The sequence below is a fragment of the Phoca vitulina genome, unplaced genomic scaffold (assembly GCF_004348235.1).
Source record: "Phoca vitulina isolate PV1807 unplaced genomic scaffold, GSC_HSeal_1.0 scaffold10, whole genome shotgun sequence".
NCBI classification, from domain to species: Eukaryota; Metazoa; Chordata; class Mammalia; order Carnivora; family Phocidae; genus Phoca; species Phoca vitulina.
Window position 1 is genome coordinate 33,952,020 of NW_022589713.1, and position 21,712 is coordinate 33,973,731.

The 21,712-nt window shown below is 38.1% G+C and overlaps 1 protein-coding gene across 1 annotated transcript in view; it reads left to right on the forward strand.

Moving 5' to 3' along the window:
* Positions 1–10,179, forward strand: part of NR1D2 (nuclear receptor subfamily 1 group D member 2) — a 28,970-nt gene extending 18,791 nt beyond the window's left edge. Inside the window, exons 7-8 of the mRNA XM_032408801.1 lie at positions 383–593; positions 6,744–10,179. Coding sequence (XP_032264692.1) covers positions 383–593; positions 6,744–6,940 — 408 coding nt within the window. The 3' untranslated portion in view covers positions 6,941–10,179. The remainder of the gene's footprint in view (positions 1–382; positions 594–6,743) is intronic.
* The last annotated feature ends 11,533 nt before the right edge of the window (positions 10,180–21,712 follow it).

The window sequence follows — 21,712 nt, forward strand, 5'->3', positions numbered from 1 at the left end:
AGAGACCATGTGGTATACTTGGTAGCTTAAAGAGTTTCTTTAATGCCTTTGGCCAAGGCCCAGTTTCAGATTTCTTGGCATTATTGCCTGCTTTAATTTTATATTTGCATTTCAGAATCTTTATTAATAGAGTTTCAGAGTATCATAGGACTCAAGTATTTTGCCACTGGTGGCTGGAATTTTTTTGATGTTCTTGGGATATTTATTGTTTTGGTAGAGAATTTGCCTTAAGGAAATGGCTCTGGGTAAAAATAAACTCGGTTTTTCTTTTACAACTTTCTTTTATATGTAGGATGTTTCTTAATTGACTTGAATACTGAATATTGTCTTAGTACTGAATTCTTTCAAATACATTTAAGTCTTTTTTTTTTTTTTTTTCCAGGTTTTAATGGTACGGTTTGCATCGTTGTTTGACGCAAAGGAGCGTACGGTCACCTTTTTAAGTGGAAAGAAATACAGTGTCGATGATTTACACTCAATGGGAGCAGGGGATCTGCTAAACTCTATGTTTGAATTTAGTGAGAAGCTAAATGCCCTCCAACTTAGTGATGAAGAGATGAGTTTGTTTACAGCTGTTGTCCTGGTATCTGCAGGTAAGCAGGCTGGTTCAAAATTTTGCCGCACCCAGAATACAGTTACCAAGTGGGGAGAAGGTGGAACTATGTTCCAGCAAGCTATTTATAAGGCGAGAGGGCCTTAAGCAGATGCTGGACTGTGTGAATCTGTTATTTTTGCATAATTAGACAGTAAAAATTCAAAAAGTGCTGTATAGTAATAAAATGATGTTTAGATCTAGGCCTCACATTGACCACAAGTCTTAGTCTTTAAACTTTTGCTCATAATTTTTACAAGTCTAAATTGTTATTTTTGTGGATTTAATTTTTGGAACATTAGGTGGTTCTGATACGAATTTAAGTTTTAATTAAAATGTGTATTACTTGAAAATGTTAAAATTACCAAGATATATTAGTGTGGTTTGTTCCAAAAATTGGGGAATTACGAGTAGGCTTTTACCCAGTTTTGCCACTGAATTTTCTGTGTGACTTGCGTAAATAATTCTGTTCTTTTGGGTCTCGGTTTCCTCATCCTGTGGAAGGAAGGGATTGTACCATGTGAGCCAGCCTGGGGTCTGGCACAGAATAGGTACTTAGTTACTGTTTGAATGAGTGACAAAGATTTTTGAGTCCTAACATTTAATGTTTATTTATATGAGTCATTGATGATGTTTTCCAATTTCCCTGCCACCTTGCATTTATATTATAGCTATTTCTGACCAACATATTTCAATTTAGATAATTGCTATTAAGATAATAGCAAATGGGAAATTGATACACAGTGACTTTCCTAGGGATATATAAGTAAGTACCAGCCATTTTTAGGTATCACTAACTTTATTTTAATATATTTGTTGAGAATTTTACAGTATTTCGATATGACTTACTTTAAGTTGCCTGTTTGCTTCCTACTGTGTAAAAGCCATTGTACCAGGTACTGTGGGGGTTATAAAATATAAGTTATAACCCCTGCTTATGTGGCTAAACTGTAAATCAGTAACTCCTATAAGTTTTTTGTATATCTTAAAGGACCTGTATATCAGTGGTATAAATAAAGACTTATGTCATTTGGAAGCATAATTTGGCTACCTATTCTGATCAGCTCTACCTAGGTAACTAAAAATGCACTTATGATATGGAATAGTATGAAAGTTAACAGGTTAATAAGGGATACCTATTTTCTTAGTAACCTTGTAATTAATGCCTCTTGCACTTTACCTACCATTTTGCATTCTCTTGATAAGTAATCATTAATGGTTTGAGTTGACATCAGATTAATCTATTATTGTGAAACTAAAGGTAATCCATACTTGTTAATTTCTTTATCTGATCAATATGTGCGAGGGGGGAGACAACAAGCATTAAGACACAAGCTTGTTCTCCAAGCATTTATGTTTTATTTGGAGAGACAGAAATAACACAAAAAGCTTTATGGTATTAAGCCATGTGGTTCTGACTGAGGAAGTAGGGGTTCTAGGAAGGAAATTACCTGAGAAAGCTTTGTGGGGAAGACGGAAGTAGAGCTGGAATTTGAAGGATGGGTTAGTAGATTTTCCCATCAAAACAGTGATGGAGCAACTTGGGAGAGCATGAGGTAGGGTAGGGGCAGGTGGCTAAAGCCCAAAGTGTACATCAAGGAGGAAAGAAGGCTTATGAGTTGAAGGGGCACCAGGTTACGGAATGACTTCGAGGAGAACTAAGCAGAGAAGTTTTAAATGAAATATGGGGCAGTGGAAAGTCAGTGTAGGGGAATGATGAGGCATAACAAAGTGATGGTCTGACATTAGAATTTCTGCATGTTTATCTTAGGCGGATTAGACAAGTGATTAGAGCTGGAGAGTCAGGTTGAGAGGCTGTTGAAATAACCTCAGGTAGGAGGCAGTGGAGTGAACTCTCCTGAGATAGGTGTAGTAGAGGAGGTGAAGCAGGAGGGACTGTGTCAGAGATGGTGAAAAGGAAGAAACAGTGGCAGGGGATAAGGGGGAGCTCTGTACCAGGAAATGTGCTATTTATTTATATTTTCTACCAAGCGAACATAATTTTATTTTGTTTTAATCTCCTTTTGAAAAAGCCTTGTTTACTGATCATAAGAAGAATATGGGTTTTTTGCAAAAGTAGAAAATACTAAGATGAACATAAAGATGATAATATTGCTACCAAAAAAGATCACTGTCAACATTAGGGGGTCTCTTATCTGTTCACCTGTCCATCCATGTACCATTTGCCTGCTTACTGATCTATGGTACATAAAAAAATACTTGACATACCAAGTGGAAAAATTGATTATAGAAGAATATAATGCATTCTTATTTTTGTTCTGTCTGACTATATGAAGGTATACAAGCAACACATACACGTGCACAGTTTCATGCATTTTAAAATAATATGTTGCTTTCACTTAAACATATGATAGTGTTCATGTCAAACTTAAATCTTTACCACCTAAAAAGGACTATTGTTATTTTTAAAACAGTATCTATACAGGAAAATAATATTCAGAAATTATAGAGGAGGATAAAAGTCTCTCCTTCCTTCTCCCAGCCTACTCTTCAGAGAACTAGAATTCTAACCATCTTTCTTCTTAATTGTTCTGACAGTTGCCACTCACTTCTAAATACTGTGTTTATACCTCTTTTTATTGACTAGATATAACTGACAAATAAAAGTATCTTCTTTTTATAAGTTTTATTTTTATGTTGCTTTGTTTTATATAAAATTGTAATATGCTCACATTCTTTGACCCTTCATTTTTACATAATCTCTCAGATAGTTTAGATTGAATCTTCTCCTTAGGAAGACAGTATCCTTCTTCCATATCCTGGCTTCTTTTGCTATGCCATTTCTTTTACATTGTCAAGAATGAAAATATTTACATTATGTTCTATAGGTGTGATTAGTTTCCATGTTTTATCAGATGATTCTAAATATTGAAAAGTAAAAAATACTCATTTACAGTATTAGGATTATGTAAATAGTACAGTGTTCACATAGCGGGGTTGAAATGGTAGACAAGGTGATAATAAATTTTTTTTTTTTAATTTTATTTGAGAGAGAAAGACAGCATGAGCAGTGGGAGGGGGGGCAGAGGAAGAGTGAGGGGGACAAGCAGACTTCCTGCTGAGCGAGGAACCTGACAACGTGACAATGTGGGGCGATCCCAGGACCCTGAGAGCATGACCTGAGCTGAAGGCAGATGCCTAACTGACTGAGCCATCTAGGCGCCCCAAGGCAGTATAAATCTTGCCCTAAACCTGTGCCTCCCAAGGGGGAATGTTCCAAGTATCAGATAACAAATGGATTATTTATATTCTCTATTAATTGCTTAGAATTAAGCAACCATTATATTTGCTTTATATTTAAAGTAACTTTTTGTTTTTCTTGGAATCTACAGTTACCATCTGGGTTTTGTTTTGGTGGTTGTCAGAAAAAGTGCTAGTTTCTAGATCTCATTATATAATTTTATCCTTACAACAGACCTCTGATGTGAGCTAGGATATGTTATTCTCAAATACAGGCTAGAAATTTGAGGAACAGAAGGATTAATATGCTCAAGATTGTGCATTTTAAAAAATTGGCTGAGCATGCATTTGAACTGTTAGTCTAGCTTCAAAGCCTTTCTGCTATACTGCTTGTTAACAGAATAGCTCTAGCTGCTAAGGTAGAGAGAATCTCAAACATGATGTTTGCCTGTGAGGTTAGAAGACTCTTGATATCATGGAGAAAAAGGGAATTATACCTGGAAGGTAAATTCTTCTTTAGATTGTGTGAAATGGCAGCAGTCACTTGTGGTTGAGGATTAGGGACAGGCATATAGGTGTGAGAACAAAGTTCATCTGGATATGGATTTTACTTGTCCTCATAGAGGTTTTTGTGGAAGGAATTTGACTTCCATCTTGTGTATGTTCATAGAGAGGAGATTTGGTGAGATTTGGTGGTGAGGGATGAAGAACTTCTCTAAGCTTGAGGAAGCAGAGGACAGGTATATCGTGAATTAAAACTATACTATAAAGTAAATAGTGTAGCATTTAATACACCATTTAGAAGATTAATTTTCATTTCAATCTGTACATTCTATTGTTACAGTTTCTAGAGGATTATTGTTTATGATCCAGCTAGATTTGTAGGTAGGTTATTTGGCCTTGAAATCATGAAATCATGGTTTTAGAAATTGCGATTTTAGAAAAATTTACATTTTTAGGTATAAGAATCCATTTTCCTAAAGTTGTGAGAAGAAGCATAGGTCTTTCCAACACAGAGTATTCACTGAAAGACTCAAAATACTAGTTCCAACTCAAGTATCCTTCTCTGCCTATCTAGATTATTTTGTTTGTAGGGCTCACTGTCATTCTTTTCCCTGTTGTTGGTATTGTAAATTACTGATGATATGATTCAAACCAGGCATTTTCTTCTGCTAGAAGAGCTCTCTCAGGGAAGGAATTTTGGTTGGTTATGTTGACTGCTAATTCCCTAGCACCTATCACATATGTAGCCATAGACATTCAGTAAGTGTTTGGTGAGGGAATTAATAAATTGCAAGGATGTTGAGGAAAACAATTACTTGATTAAAAGCAAGGGAGACTCTTGGAAGCACTATTGGAGACTTATTTAAGTAGTTTTATATGGCCCTTATGATTGTATGACCACAGTCAAATGTTAAGAGGTCTTTTGTCCATGTAACAATTTTGTCTGAAAGCATATGACCCCCCAAACCAATAGTCAACATTCAAATTGTTTGTTTTTCTATAATAATTAGCACATAGTTGAATAATAATCCACATTTTATTAAATGTAAGATAAACCAGTTTTCATCATTTTTTTCTGCATTTAGAGTTAAACTTTTCCCTTTACTATGAAATTTTAGTGTTTGCATTGCAAGTGGCCTTTTTAGCTACCAGTTACAATGCAGAGCCTAAATACCCTTGTGAATAATGAATAAAAAGGGTGTGAATGGCCAGAGATTTTTACTTCCTTCGCAGTATCTTTCTTACTAATTACAGCTCCCTATACTAGGAGCCATTGAGTATTTCTTGTGCTCTACTGCCTCCTATTGTAAAGGGAAGAAATAGCCCTTGATGATTGAAAAAAAAAAAAGTCCATGGGCAAAAAGCATTAATTTTAAGATACTTTCCTTTAATGCTGGCTTATACTACATTATTAGTTTATTAACATTTTGTATGACGAGCTTAATAAACACAGTATGTTAAATGGAAATGAATGCAGGTTAATATAACTAGGTAATAAAGTTGCATAGTATATTAGTTATCTATTACTGCATAACAGATTACCTTAAAACTTACTGGCTTAAAAATGCAAACATTTATTATCTCACAGTTTCTGAGGATTAGGAATATGGGTAATGGCTTAGATGGGTGCCTCTGGCTCAAGGTTTCTTGGGAGATTGTAGTCAAACTGTGAGCAGGGCTGTGGTCGACTGTGAAGGCTCAGCTAAGGAAGGATCTGCTTCTAGGCTTATTCATGTGGTTGTGGCAGGAGTTATTTCCTTGCAGGATGTTGGCCTGAGTGCCTCAGTTCTTTGCTGGCTGTTGGCTTGAGACCACCATCATTTCCTTAGCATATGGGCCATCTCATAGGCAACTTGCATCATGGCACCTGGCATCTGGCTTTTCTCAGAGGAAGTATGCCGAATATGGAAGCCATTTTTTTTTTTTTTTTTTTGGTAATCTAATATTTTATTCATCAGTAGTGAGCCAGTAAGTCTAGCCCACTCAAGGGAAAAGGGATGCACAAGGGTGTGGATACCAGGATGAGGTTGCCATTTTAGAGATTGCCTGCCATACATGGTAACATACAAATGTGGATATATTCCATATGAAGAAAAAAATATATTTGTAAACTACAGTATTCATTTTATTTTGTCAGGAGCAGTTGAAATTAGCAGATGGCATCTAATTTTAAAAATCAGAACCTCTAGTTTTGTGAACAAAATACTAAAGAATTTTGATTTATCAAGTGTACTGTGTGATATCTCTTTATAGTATAACAAATAGGTACAGAAATTTGCCATTGGGATTTAAAAAATGTTGTCAACTATCTTTTGCCTTCATTCCAATGTATAAAACCTTGTTTTGGATTCATTAATGAGATTGATGAGCAAGAATTATATTTATATATTTAATGTTAATAACATGTCCTCTTATTTATGTCTGTCTATTCATTACTCTCTTTTAGATCGATCTGGAATAGAAAACGTCAACTCTGTGGAGGCTTTGCAGGAAACTCTCATCCGCGCACTAAGGACCTTAATAATGAAAAACCATCCAAACGAGGCCTCTATTTTTACAAAACTTCTTCTAAAGTTGCCAGATCTTCGATCTTTAAACAACATGCACTCTGAGGAGCTCTTGGCCTTTAAAGTTCACCCCTAAGGCCTTTGTTTATTTAAACATGAACTGATTCATGCTAACTGTACCTTTTGTGCTAAAATGCTTATTTATGTGTGTATACCATATGTGGAGATAGAAAAGACCTTTACGACAACACAAGATTGTAGGCTATCTCTGTAATCATGCAGTAGCTGTTTGGATTGAGGTTTCTTCAGCCATGGTTAGACATTGACCGCATTTCCCCTATAGACCAATCAGCTGTGTCGCACTTAAACTGGAGAAGTTACACTGAATTATAGTCACACTGAATGTTAGACTTTTTCATCTGCCAAAACCAAAAATCATTTTGATCGCCCTGTGGTATAAATATAGCACACAATCACAAATATATGAGAACTTAAAAATTAATCCTCTGTGGTAGAAATTCTCTTGTATGAGGAAGGCTTGATTTCACCACAAGACCATTTGATCTGGTAATTGGAGACATTGCAAGTTAGGAGATCTTCATGTCTGTATTTTGTTCTGCCGCTTGTTAAAGTGTATGATCCCGGGCAGGTTAGTTGGTTGTGGAAAATGAAAATTGATAGTGTACTTAATGTCCCACCTCACAGATACTAAAAAATGTCTATAAAGCATATTTACCTCTTGGGAGATAGGCACTATGTAAATAAGGTAAATTTTTTGTTATTATAATTATTCATAATATTCTTCCCTTATTTCTAAGTATTTCTGAGAAATCATTTCACAGTCCACACCAACCTATTATTCAGGGTTCCTGCATGTGTGTGGGGTATGCTCCTGGCACACACATACTCAAAATTTATGGGTACATCAAATACATAGTATGTGTACATAATATCTATGTGAATATAGTTATACATAAACACATTTCTTCACAATATTTTAAACTGTGAAGAACTTTATCATACAGTAAACTTAAAACAAGTGGTGTCAAAGACTCAAATTAGGTGCATTTTACCTGTTGATGACATAACCATTGCTTTAAATGTTTAGACAGTAGATTATTGAACTTATGCTCTATTTTTATTTAAGCAGCACTTAATGTAAAAGTACAACAGGCAGTTGAGTCCAAATTTCAAAAAATACATATTTTAGAGTTCATCTTTGGTTAAATCTTTGGTTCAAGGTACTAGTTTAAAAGTTCATTCAGATTCTTACCTTGTACTGAAAAAGGTTACATTGCTGCCCCTTATATACATGCTGCAGCTTGATAAATATTTTGATTCTTTTTGGAGAACCAATCAATGTTTTAAGAAAACTGTTTAATGTGTTGGTCCTGCGTGTGGTGTGTGTGTGTGTGTGTGTGTGTGTGAGAGAGGGAGAGAGAGAGTGTATGTATGTATGCATTTGTGTGCAAGTGTGTTTTGAGTCCACTGTTTTTTTTTTTTTCCTAAATAACACTACAGGGATTTTGTCAAATTAGATTTACTCTGTAATTTGAAAAATCATTTAGTGTGTGAGACCTACAGACTTAGAAGTGGTACAGAGACATTTCATCCACATTTCTAATATTGGGCTTTATTAAATAGAGAAGATCAGCCTCTGTTTATGGCAGTGGGAGAAATAGCCAAAGTTGAGGATTTTATGTATGTTTTTCTGTTTCCCTGGAAAAGAGCAATTAATTGGAATTTTTTTGAAAAGATTGCCTTCTGTATAATTTTTGGATTATATAAAACTTTAAGAATAGAAAGAGCCCGCTTTACTATACTCAGCCTGTTACTTTAATGACATGTGAGCAGAATGCCTTATTTTGTAATCTTGTTTAACTTGTTGCTACTGGGACTTGAATTTCTGTGGCACTTGTTAAGTAAGTCAAAAAAAGAAGTTAAATCCTCTCATTATTAAAGAGGAAGGGTGATGGTGATGTCTGTCATACAGTATAAACCATAATTGTGATTTACCTTACATAGGTAAGACTTTTATGGGATATACAGTATAGTTTTTGTGAATTCTTTACATGATAGCATTATCTTTTTATAATTTTTTTTTTTAAGATAAATGCATAGTTTTCTTCTATGGGGGATAGAAACGGCTTTTTGAAGTAATCCTGAAAACCTCAAAGATCATGTTTATTCTTAATTTTTGCCTTTTGCATAAGCCTCTTTATAACATGTTATCTTTAAAACAATTAGTGTCTTTAGGAATATGTAACCAGAACTATGTTAGTATTGCTTATAAAACTTTAGTTAGGTTCAATATATACATGTATACATCTATATATAGGTATGTAGGTTCGCATTTTGTCTTGTAAGATTTTATTTGAACAAATTCTTCCTGTAGGTAATGGGAAACAAAAATAATAGTTCATGTGCCACTTGTAGCATCTCTATATTTGAAAATAGCCCAATATTAAAACTACTAAAATTAAACCAGCAGCCTATTATAAGCACATTCTTTGATTGAGTCATTGGGTATAAACTTACTAAATGTGGAGAAGACAACCAGTTTGGAAAACTTCTGGGTCGGTGGGACACTGTTGATTAATTGATAATGTACTGTATGAATTAAGTGATGCTTTAACTCTGATTTTACATTTTAAATTAAAATATGGGCATTATGTCAGCAAACTTAAGGGCATTATGTTAGCAAGCTAAAACATTTTTTTTCTGTGCTTTTAATGTATCTCTTCACATGATCTGAGAGAGGATTCAAGCTTTAGAAATAGCTGAGGGAAAGGGGAAACATCTTCTTGAGTTGAAGCTTTTCCTTAGGGTGATGGTTTAATTACAGATTAAAAAAAAATTAGAAGGCAATTTCAGTGGATTAAGTGTATAGCTTTTTTATCTACATTTCAAGAAATTACCATTGTAACTTGATAAGAAATGATTTATTTTATGTAAACATCATTGCAAAGCAAGGTGTAGAAGCTCAGCTAGATTTATTACTGTGCACGAGAGTAAGTACCTATCTCAATTATTCTTTTTCTTTTCCAATATAAAGTTTGCTGAATGTACAAGAAGAGTTTATCACTTAGGATATAGAATTTTTTTTAGGGGTTGGGGGGATGGGATCTGTCAGGAAATTGCCTATAAACAAAGATTGTCTTGATTTGATTCAAAACATAAAACTTGAAGCTATTCTTGAACTAACGTGGAAAAATAAAATGGCTATTGTTTAAAAAAAAGTGATAGAAATATATTGTCAAGATATGAATTAAGTTTATTTTCTACAAACTTATTGATGAGGACATGGATAATATCTTCATGTTTCTGAAAAGTAATCTGTACATGGGGGGAGGGGATAATAAATATTATTTCTAACCAAGTGTGGTTTTTGGTATCTATCTCGGTGTTTTTTGTAAGACTCTTAATTTAATTTACTACTTTCCCCTGAGCTTAGCAGTACATCTTAACCTAAATCTCTGATTCGGCATGATGGAACGTATATATGCAGGGCTCTTTGGATTTTAGTTTGTTTAGTGAGTCCAGCAAGGGTTGTTGGGTTTTCTATAATGACAGCTGAGTAGTGGTTCACTGTATCTGGTAAGGTAATCATTCTTAGAAGGGGTTAGTGAGAGAAGAAGGGGGTGCTTGATCTAGCCAAGACTCAGCCTTGGCTATGAATGGGATAAGATGCCTCAGCAAGACCACCACCTCCTTTCTCCTTTCCCAGGGGTTGTAGCCATGCTGGCAAAGTTGAAGGTACTTAAATCTGCATTCACTACAGTTGTTTCCTAGACCAGTAATACCCACTATTCTGAGGATGATAATAGATGTTAGGTGGGAGGATTGGTCTCCTTGATTGAATAAACTTGGAAATGCTGGGTTAAGGTTACTGAGATGTCTTTTATGTCAGTCTCATTCTCTAATGAGCAAGTGTGTATCGTGAGTTCTTTTAGGAAGGGCTTAGTGGGATGCAGTCTTTCCAAACTTCCTCTGCCAAGTAGCGCCCTTCCCTTTTTCTGTGTTGAGCACTTCTTGGGGCTCCTTGGAAGGTATGCTTTCAGGAGAAAAAACGTTAACCCACTTTGGATGTTGATCAGGATATTGATCATATTCTGTGGATTATTGTACAAATTTGTATTTTGTCCCATTTTTGCACTAGCATAGCCAAGTATAATAAACATTGAGCTCTATATAAATGTGTGGTTGATGAAAAACAAAATAGATTAAATTCCTTTTGAATTTTGGAAGTGCTGCATGTGAGTGAATGAGTGAAGACAGCCAATTCGTGGATCTTTTTTTAGTTTCACACTCATTTGGGCCTGTTAAAATTTGTCACATTTGCTTTTCTTAATTCTTGGTCTGTCTAAAGGTTTAGCAACAACTATGGCCTGTGTTGTAGTAGTCACATCAGAGTTGCTCTTCACAATGTCAAAAGTTCTGGGGTGGCTGGGTGGCTCAGTTAAGCGTCTGCCTTTGGCTCAGGTCATGATCCTGGGATCCTGGGATTGAGCACCATGTCGGGCTCCCTGCTCTGCGGGGAGCCTGCTTCTCCCTCTCCCACTCCCCCTGCTTGTGTTCCCTCTCTCGCTGTGTCTCTCTCTGTCAAATAAATGAACTCTTTAAAAAAAAAAAAATTGCTTTCTATGGGGCACGTTCCCAAGAACGTAAAGATGGTCTCAAAATCAGCATTTTAATATAAATTACTAAAGAGGGTGAGACCAGTGTTTCAAAGAAGACTCAAATACCTGGGATGAAAATGGTGTTTCAAATTTTCTTTCTCTGTTTTCCTACTGGTAACCATAGAATTGAAATGATCTTCTGAAAAGTCTGTAAGTTCTGTGTTTTTTCTTTTCTACGGTTTCATTTTTCTCTGAATTCTCCTTATCCGTAACCCCAGCGGTTCCCTCGGCTCCCCCCCATTACTTCATTGCTTTGCTTGTAAATTTTCATCTATTTCCCCCCCCTACAACAGCCATTTCATTTCCTATTCAGGTTCTGCAGTTATATGTAAGTAGGGTAGCTTCCAAAGTGGAAAGCACCTACACTTTCATTCTCTCTTGATCATCTTGCTCCCTACAGTTAGGCTGCTCTCTTTCTAAGCTGTTTTATCTAACAGGACTTTGGAGGAATAAACTGATGGTTTAGTTATTCATTATACATTTATTGAACATAAATGTATGGCTCAAGAATTTTTTTTTTTATCCAAATGCAAAATTAGTTTCCTTGAAAATGCAGGGCACTGATCCAGACAGTGTTGTGGAAGTTGTGTGCACATGAAATAAATGGCCACCAATCACAGCATCTTAAGTAGTAGTTGCCAGCAAATGCTGTTTTAGCCTGGTGTGCTGGAGCCAGCTTATAAGGTCTCTTGAGGTCTCACTGTTAAATTGCCAGGAATTTATGGAGCTGGTTGTTAGAAACAGCCATTATTAAAAATTAAATTATATAAGCTTACAATTGAATTATATTTGAGAAGATACTACTCAAAACTCCTCACTTCCTAATTATCTTACATTTTACTGTTATTTATGCTTTTGAGGCTCAGTACCTTTATGGGTATGGAGGCAATACTTTATAATGGTGTTCCTGCACATCTCTTCTCAACTCCCTAAGTGACAGCCCATTGGTAGCTCAAAATTGGCTGTGGTAGGATTTATACTATGCAAAGCTGCAAATGCTATGAATCAGGGCTTGATGTAGTTTGTTGGTTGTCTAAATTTAAGAACGTGATGGAGAAAGTGTTAATAATACAAATTGAACTTGAAAGTGTGTCATGCCTATAGCCATTGCAAATAGAAAATTGACGAAATAGTCCAGTATTTGAAAACCATTACCTGATTCAGCAAAGAAGTTGCTCACATCTTTGGTGAACAAATCAAGTTCTGACATAAATTTTGTTTCATTTTTGTTTTATTAATATACTTAAAATAGCAACATTCATGTCAGAACTGTACTTGTTAGTTGTGACTTCAGCAAAAATAAAAGAATGCATTCTGTGAAAATTAATTGGTTTTATTGGATTTATAGTAGAGATATTTTATTTCTTATAAATACATAAATTGTGTGCTATATATCCTTTCAGTAAAAATAAATACATACACATTCATAAGGTATTTCCCCCCCCCCAGAGAGGTAAATGTTTACCAGCATGCCACTATTAACCCCAAGAAATAATTCTGTTTTCTAGATAAAGGAAACCAAGGCTCAGAGAGTGTAAGTAATTGGCTCAAGGTCAGACAGCTACTGAACGGGAGAGTTGGACTATAAACCCCAGATGTTCGGGCCAAGAGTTTACTCTCAACTTCCGCATAATAGAGGAGCACTGGGCTTGGGGTCTCCTTGGCAGAGTGGTTTTAGTAAGTCTACTTTGATCTATACATATGTAGAGCTCATGTTTATGGGATTGTTTGGAGATAGGTAAGAGGAAGCTCTTTAGTCAGGATTCAATACATAATACGAGTTTAATGTCTTCCTCCAACCCTTACCTTTTTCTCTTATCTGTAAGAAGTATAAACTACTTAGAGTGATTGCAAGACTAAATGAGATGTATTTAAAAACTCTGCGGTGATGTCCTCTACAGACATGAGGTAATTGTCTTTCCTTAGGAAATGACATGAAGAAGAGAAAGGAGAGTTTCCTGGGGAGGGGGTGGGGAAAGTGAGCGCAGGGCCCTGGAGGAGGCTCTCCCTGGGTCAGTCTGTGTGGCTTGGTCTCTCACGGGCATGTTGGGGCTGAAGTGAGGAGGCAGTTCCCGATTTAGGCCTTTCTCAGCGGGGTACTGCTCGGACCGTTGACTGTGGTGACCGCAACCTTCAGAGACTACTGATTTCCAGTAACTTCCTCAGGAGAAGCTAACCAAGCGTAAAAGATGACCAAGTCCGTCTCCCATTTCCAAGCCTTCATTCAAGGATACAGTACACCCCCTGACCAGCAGTTTGGTTTTCTGCAGTGCCAATCACCTGCCCTCAGCCCCGACCGCGACGGGAAGTAGGAGCCCAACGCTGCGTCATAGGGTGGCGACGTTCGCCTCTCGTCGTCTTGTTAGTTGTGACGTAGGCATTTTCTATCTGCTGTCATCATGAGGAGAAGGGTGAGTACAGCGCCCTAAGGTATTTTGAGACAGCACATTCACATAACTTTTATTACAGTCTGTTGTTACATTATTCTTTTTAAATTATTGTTAATCTCTTTTTGCGCCTAATTTATAAATTAAGCTTCATCATAGGTTTGTATGTTTAGCAAAAGTCATGCTATATTTAGGGTTCGATAGTTCCGTGGTTCAGGCATCCACTAGGGGTCTTGGAAGTTATACCCCTGCAGCCAGGAGGATGCGGCTATATATAGGAAGGTCCTTAGTATTCCAGTGGATGCTGTCGTTGTTCAAGGTGTACATCTGTCACAAGGGGCAGGGATAATGGGCTCGATGCTCCTTCATAGTAAACATAACATAAATACCCTGAAAGGGTAGGAAGAATTGCCATGTCTTTGAGTTTTGAATATTCTCACCATTTATTGAGGATAGAGGATACCTTTCTAGTTGTGATTCTGCTCTTCAGTGATCTTGAGAAGATCCCTTCATCTTTGTTCAGCTCCCCTCTGTGAAGTGAAGGAATTTAACTGTATGCCCTCCCTCATTCCTTCCAGGGCTAACATTTGTGATATGATGATATATAAACAGCAGAGTTAAAAAAGAAAAAAAGCCAGAGAGTGAAGAATTTGTTTTGTCGGGAGTGAGGTGAGGGAAGACAAAGAAACAGTTCCTGCAGCTAAAGGTTGACTAATCACACACTTGCCTTAACCTGGTGTGACATTGCACCCTGCTGGCCATCTGTCCACGGTTCTTGTGGTGTGACTCCCTGCTCCCTGACGCCTGCCTCACTGCTCAGTGTTCACAATATCTTTAGCTCAAAGTCACCCTAAGGTCAGGGACAGGAAGTGTGCTGGGGGGAAGAGGGATCATGTAGGAATTTCATATCCCCCAAGGTTCCCAATGCCCAGTGGAAGGGGCAACTGAAACTGGACGCACAAAGCACAAGGAACATCAGGAAGCCCCAAGCCCAGTGGCAGTGCTCTAGTAGGTCCTGAATTTTTAGGTGGAACAGTTTATGTTCAAGCTGAGCCCTTTCCTGCATGGCAGCACTTCCCAGTTTTTGATCATAACAAAAATCTAAATTATTTATTTATTTTAAAAAAGATTTTATTTATTTATTTGTCAGAGAGAGAGAGAGAGAGCACAAGCAGGGGGAGCGGCAGGCAGAGGGAGAACAGGCCTCCTACTGAGTAGGGAGCCCGATGTGGGACTCGATCCCAGGACCCTGGGAACATGACCTGAGCCGAAGGCAGTCGCTTAACTGACTGAGCCACCCAGGCACCCCAAAAATGTAAATTTTTGTAGTTGAAGTGTGAAAAAGTGTAAAATTTTTTGTGATTGATTCTCTTGTCTCTTCCCCTAAATCTTTTTAATTTTATTCCAATCCTCAAGATAGTCAGGAAAATTTTTACCATATAAAACCAAAACTTGTACCTATTGTTACTTTCCAACACTCTTAGCTGGCAAAATCAAAAGAATTTTATAGTGAACATCCAGACCCCTCCACCATTAACATTTTATTATACTTGTGAATTACAGAGCTATCTGTCCTTCCATCCGTCAGTCTATCTTGGGATTTTTAAAAATGCATTTCAAAGTAAATTGCAGTCCTTAATAAACTGCCCCCTAAGTTTTTCATCTTGCATATAATTTACTAGAGTTAAATATTAATTCATAGTTTCTTCTTTTGATATACAATTTATAGACAATGAAATGCACAAGTCTTTAGGGTATATCTGCCACTTTATTTTTACAAATGCATTCTCACTGTGTAACCCAAAACCCAGTTGAGATATAGAACATTACCATCATCACAGAAAGTTTTCTCATGCACCTTTCTAGGCAATCCCCATCCCTCAGAGGCAATAGCTATTGTTCTGATTTTTTCCACCGTAGATTAGATTAACCTATTCTACAACTTTATATAAATGGTATCATTGCCATATGTACTGTCTTGTGTAAGATTTCTTCACTCAGCATAGTGTTTTTGAGATTTATCCATCATAATTTTATTCTTTTTATTGCTAAATAGTATTCCTTTATATAAATGTACCACAGTTTATTTATCCTGTCAGTGGATATCTGGGTTCTTTCCAGTTTTTGGTTATTATGGATAAAGTTATTATGAATACTCCTTTGTATTTGCTGTTGCACTATATCATGACTTGACCTTGGGGTAGAATTTGTTAGTTCCACAAGTGCAAGAAACAGCATATAATGGAAAGCATGAGAAACAGAGAATTAAATCTTAATTCTTTCTGCTTAGAGTTCTTACAGAAAAAGCAGTTCATCAACTAGAAAATACTTAAGACTTATCTAAAAGGGAGTTCAACAATAAGGATATTTATTACTTATTTCCTGCATAAGACTTCTGGAGGCAGGGCAATTCCAGGCTGGCTCAGTAGCTCCAAATACCATTGAAGAACCCAGGAGCTCACCTCATACCCATTAGATTGGCCATTATCAAGGGAACAAACAAAAACCAAACAAAACAAAGAAAATAACAAGTGTTGGTGAGGATGTGGAAAAATTGGAACAATTGTGCACTCTTGGTGGGAATGTGAAATGGTACAGTTTTGTAGAAAACAGTGTGGTGCTTCTTTAAACAATTAAAAATAGAAAAGAAAATTAAAAATAGAATTACCATATGATCCAGCAATTCCACTTCTAGGTATATACCCAAAGGAATTGAAAGCAGGGTCTTGAAGAGAAATTTGTATATCCACGTTATAGCAGCATTATTCATAATAGCCAAATGATGGAAGCAACCCAGTGTCCACTGATGGATACACAGCATGTGGTATATACATACAATGGCATATTATTCAAACTTAAAAAGGAAGGAAATTCTGACACATGCTACAACATGGATAAACCTTACATTAAGTGAAATATGCCAGTCATAAAAAGACAAATACTATGTGATTCCACTTATATGAAGTACCTAGAGTAGTCACATTCATAGAAAATAGAGTGGATAGAGTGCTAGTTGCCTGGGGGTGGCGGGGGAGGGGAGGAATGTTTCAGAGTTTCAGTTTTGCAAGATGAAAAAGTTCTGGAGATTTGTTGCACAACAATGTGATTGTACTTAAACACTACAAAACTGTACTCTTAAAAATGGTCAAAGTGGTAAATTTCCATGTTATATGTATTTGACCAAAATTAATTAAAATAAAAAAACAACCGAGTAGCCTTTGATCCTTCTTTGTCATCTTGTGCATATTTGCAATGTTTTCTCTCATGGTTGCAAGATGGTGGGTGCCACTGTTAGACATCACAGCAGAAGGAGTATGTTCAGAGAATAGGAAAGGTCTTCCTCTTGTTTTTTAGGGAGAAGCCTTTCTCAGGAGGCCCCAGCAGACTTTCCCTCTCAGCTCCCATTGGCCAGATTGTGTCTCATGCTACAAGGGAGTTTGGAAAGCAAGTATGTACCATATTTCGGCCTTTGTAGAGAGCAGCAGACTCTTCCAGAGGGAACAAGGGGTTGGGGAATGGCTTTTGGGTAGACAACTAACAATGTTATCTTCTGAATGGAATACTGTTAGGGAGGATGGGTCCTTCTTTGTGAGCTCAGCACTGATGGCCACTATGAGTGGTGACCAGAGCAAATCTTGGTTGATACAAGGATGATGCCCTTGGCTTACCTTTAATATGTGCAGGGCCAGGGCAAGAATACAAATGAAGACCGCCAGCTTGCCCTTGTTTTTTTCCCACTCCTGCCTTTTCCCATAGTATGAAGGACTTTTTTTGTTTTTGTTTTTCCAGGATTTTTGTGAGCCAGTTGACTTCATATTGATATCTTGAAATTGGCCACAGTGGGAATATTGATACTATGGAGATCGGTAAATGCTACAGATTAGGACTCTTTGCACCCCAAGTACCAGTGCCCTGCTGAGCCTTTCACACATGCTCATGGACACTCCAGCTCCTAGGTCCAAGCTCTATTCATCCTCTCTCTTTTACTATCCCTTGGGCTGAGTGCTGTGCATACTGGCAGTGTGGTCTGGCTGTGGGAGGACCAAGGAAAGAACCTTCTGCAGGCCCTGGAAGCAGGCCCAGGGTCATTTGGGTAGGGAGTTCAGGTACTGGAGCATGATCTGGAATGGGATATGGATTCTGGGCATACTTGGCCTGAGGAGAGTGGCATAGCTTTAGACTTGGAACTTCTAGAGTGTGACTCCCGGGCAGGGGACCAGTAGCCTGGGTGGTAGGGTGGGCAAGAGAGTGAAATACTTTTGTCCACTCTCCCCCATCTTCTGCCTTTGACTGGATGGAAGGGAACCCTTCCATCCCTCATATACCTGCCTAACTTCTCAGTGAAGTTAATTTATCAGAACCCATTCACAGGCCATGTTTTAGTAGCAGACAGGGTTATTGTGTCTTAAAGTTTAGGATCTCTGCAAGATGCAGCTTTTATGATTGCAGTATATGGGGCAAGCTCACCTGTGACTGTACCTGGGTGTGATGCTCAGGTTAGAATCCTTTCCATTTTAGATTCAGGAAGGAGGGAGAAAGAGGCCTCCTGACTTGAGTCTGTTAGGATTTGATATAATCTGTATCTCTTAAGAAGAGTAGTTCGCAAGGGGTAGTGCTTAGACCAGCAGCATCAGCATCACTTGAGAACTTACTAGAAATGCAGATTCTGTGGTCCCTCCCCAGACCTCTTGGATCAGAAACTCTGGGAGTAGGTCCAACAGTGTCTTGGTAAGTCCTCCAGGGGACTCTGATGCAGGTAAAAGATTGAGAACCACTACTCTAGAATATAACTTTAGTGTAATCATTTGCCAGGGCTGCTGTAACAAAGTGCCACAGACCAGGTGGCAAACAACAGAAATTTACTTCTTACGGTTCTGGAGGCTGGGAGTCTGAGATCGAAGTGTTGGCAGGGTTGTTTCCTTCTGAGGGCGATGAGAGAATGCTCTGTTCCAGGTTGTTTCCTTCTGAGGGCCGTGGGAGAAGGTTCCTCTCTCCTTGGCTTGTAGATGGCTGTGTTCTCCCTGTGTCTTCACATCATCTTCCCTTTGGGCATGTCTGTGTCCAAATTTCCTCTTCTTATGAGGACACCAGTCTGATTGGATTAGCACTGACCCTAATGACCTTGCTTTAATTTAATGACCTCTTTAAAGACCCTATCTCCAAATATGGTAACATTCTGTGTTATGACTAAACCATATGGATTCGTTGGAGGACACAATTCAGCCCATAATACTTGGGAAAACCGGTCATATACTTTATGTGCCTTTCACTCCAGTCCCCAGTTATGAGCTTATTAGAGGTCAGAGACTGGGTCTTCCTTGTTTTTGTAGCTCTAGTGTCTTACAAGATGCCCAACAGTCTTTCGGTAAATTTAAATTGACTGTGGATGGAAGAACTTTTTGATGTTTTATTGGGGTTGTAATCTTAAAACACTTTTTTGTATGTGTAGGTGCAAAGCACACATCTCAAAGCTTATTATGGTCTCAGGCCTTTTTTTCAAGGAGGTCTGATGTAAGATACTTACTGGCTGAGGTTTTACTACCTCATGTTGCTATAGATTTTTGAGTTGCTTAATCCTGCTTCTTCCTTTTGTGTGTTTACATAGTGGGAGCATTCTTCTGGGGCCATAGAAGATGCTTGACATCTAAATTCTCCCAGAAACTTGTTTGTTTGTTTGTTTTCTTCTTTTCTGCCTGAGAGCTTTTGAAAAGAAAAGAAAAAATTAGCCCTGCTTCAATCAAACATAGCAAAGGATTCTAGGTGTTTGTATTTTGAAGAACTCAAAACCAGACTGTGATAAGCAGATAATTGTCACTGAGCGGTATCCCACTTTATTTGCTAGGGATTTTCTATTGTTGCTTTTCCATTTAGTAAACAGTAGAATTACAAGTTGCCATGGCAACGTATCCATTGCTGAAGTTGCCTGGGCCTTAAAGACACAGAAACCACATTTGGTTTTATTCCATAGAGCTGACATTGTTATAAAACAGAGCACAGCAGAGTGAATGAGGAATTAGAGCAGACATCCTGCCCCCACTTCTTTTCCCTTCCTCCCCTCTTGTGGTTTCTGTGTTTACCAGGCCCCTGAATAGCCCAGTGTTAGAAATTGTATAATTTGGTCTCTGGAGTTCTTTCAAGAAAACAACCACGTTGCTGTGTCCCATGCAGTTTTGTTACCTTTGTTCGTAACAAACTATGGGAGTTAAGGAGGTTTGGGGTTGGTTGGCATATATGTAGTTAAATTCACACTTCATACAAGGTTTGACAGATGATAGACTTCTGCCATTTCTGCAACTGCACATCTTTCATTCAGGTGGGATAGCAAAAGAACACTCCAAAGAAACTGAAGACTGGTTCTCCAGACATTTCCAACTAAAGGGAAGCCAGAAAAGCCTGGCAGACCCCGGGACCCATTCTTGGTTATGCCCAGAAGTAGAATTAACTGGCTAAGCTTGAGAAAACACTGGAACTCTGGCAACTGCTCTAAATGAATTTTCTCGTTCCTCTAAGCTTTGCCTGTAGCCACTGTATGCATTATGTTACAAAGCTAATTATAAAAGATCTTGAGAGCCAAGGGAAGGCTGATTCATCTGATAAGCTAATTTGAGAGCATACCTTGAGCCTGGGTTGTAGTACTTCCAGTAGGCATGATTGAGAAGTTAAAGAATAAAATAAAACCTCCCCTTGGCTGCTGAAATTGCAATTGCCTGAAGTTTGCTGGCTCTGAAAGTTTAGATTTTACTTGGGTGTATTTATTTCCAATCTTGCTTAATTTCTTTTTAGGCTGTAGGCCATCATTCAGTGCTGATTTTTATGGCTACCTTTTTTTTTAATTTTTAAAATTAAATTTTTTTTAGGGGGGGAGAGAGAGAGAGAGGAGAGGGGCAGAGGGAGAGAGAGAATCTTAAGCAGGCTCCATGCCCAGCATTGAGCCCAATGTGGGACTCGATCTCACAACCCTGAAATCCTGACCTGAGCCAAAATCCAGAGTCAGACACTTAACTGACTGAGCCACCCAGGTGCCCCTTTTATGGCTACTCTTAAGGGACCAAGGAAGGACCTCCTTTTTTGCTATAGGAGGTACTTTATTTCATGGGGAAAGTGGGATCCATTAATGAATCAGTTACCCACCCAGGCACTGGGGCAGTTTCGGCTTTTACTAGGACTTCTTTGAGCACTCAGGGCAATCCCAGACCTTCCCAGTTAACTATATTTTTGATATGGATGATAATAATAGCAGCAGGAATTTAAATTGGGGAGGTCACCTGTTGTAACAGTTCCCAGACTTCTCTCATCTGGAAACACGTAATGGGTGTTTTAGTTTGGTTCTCCAAAAGCAGACTGGAAGACAGGAAGTCGGGTGCTGGAATTTATGCCAGGAAGCAGAGATGAGGGAGGGAGTGCTGGAGAGAGAAGGGAAGAAGGCCAGTAGAGGGGGTATTAATGAACCAGCTGCCACTGAGGCCAAGTGTCTCTCTGTCATGTTGGGCACCACCTGACTTTACCTCAGAACTGTCCTGCCAAGGGGTAAGGAAGTTGAGTATTTATCCACTGACTCTATTATTGATTGAGGGTTGCCCTTAAGGGCTTAGCTCCTTCCTACATAGAGAGAAAGCTCTTAGGCTGAGAAACAAAGACCTGGGCCCCTGAAGTGGGTCACTGTCAGCAATCACAGGGACTGTCCTCTGCAGCTGTAGGTGAACTCAGACATGGATCAGGGCAGCAATAATGTCTGTCTTACTCTTTTTGAGTATCCATGGTTATCATGGTGGTTTTAACATCTCATCTGCAAATTCTTGGCATACTTCCCATTCAGAGATGGGGATCTATGGCTTTTTTTCT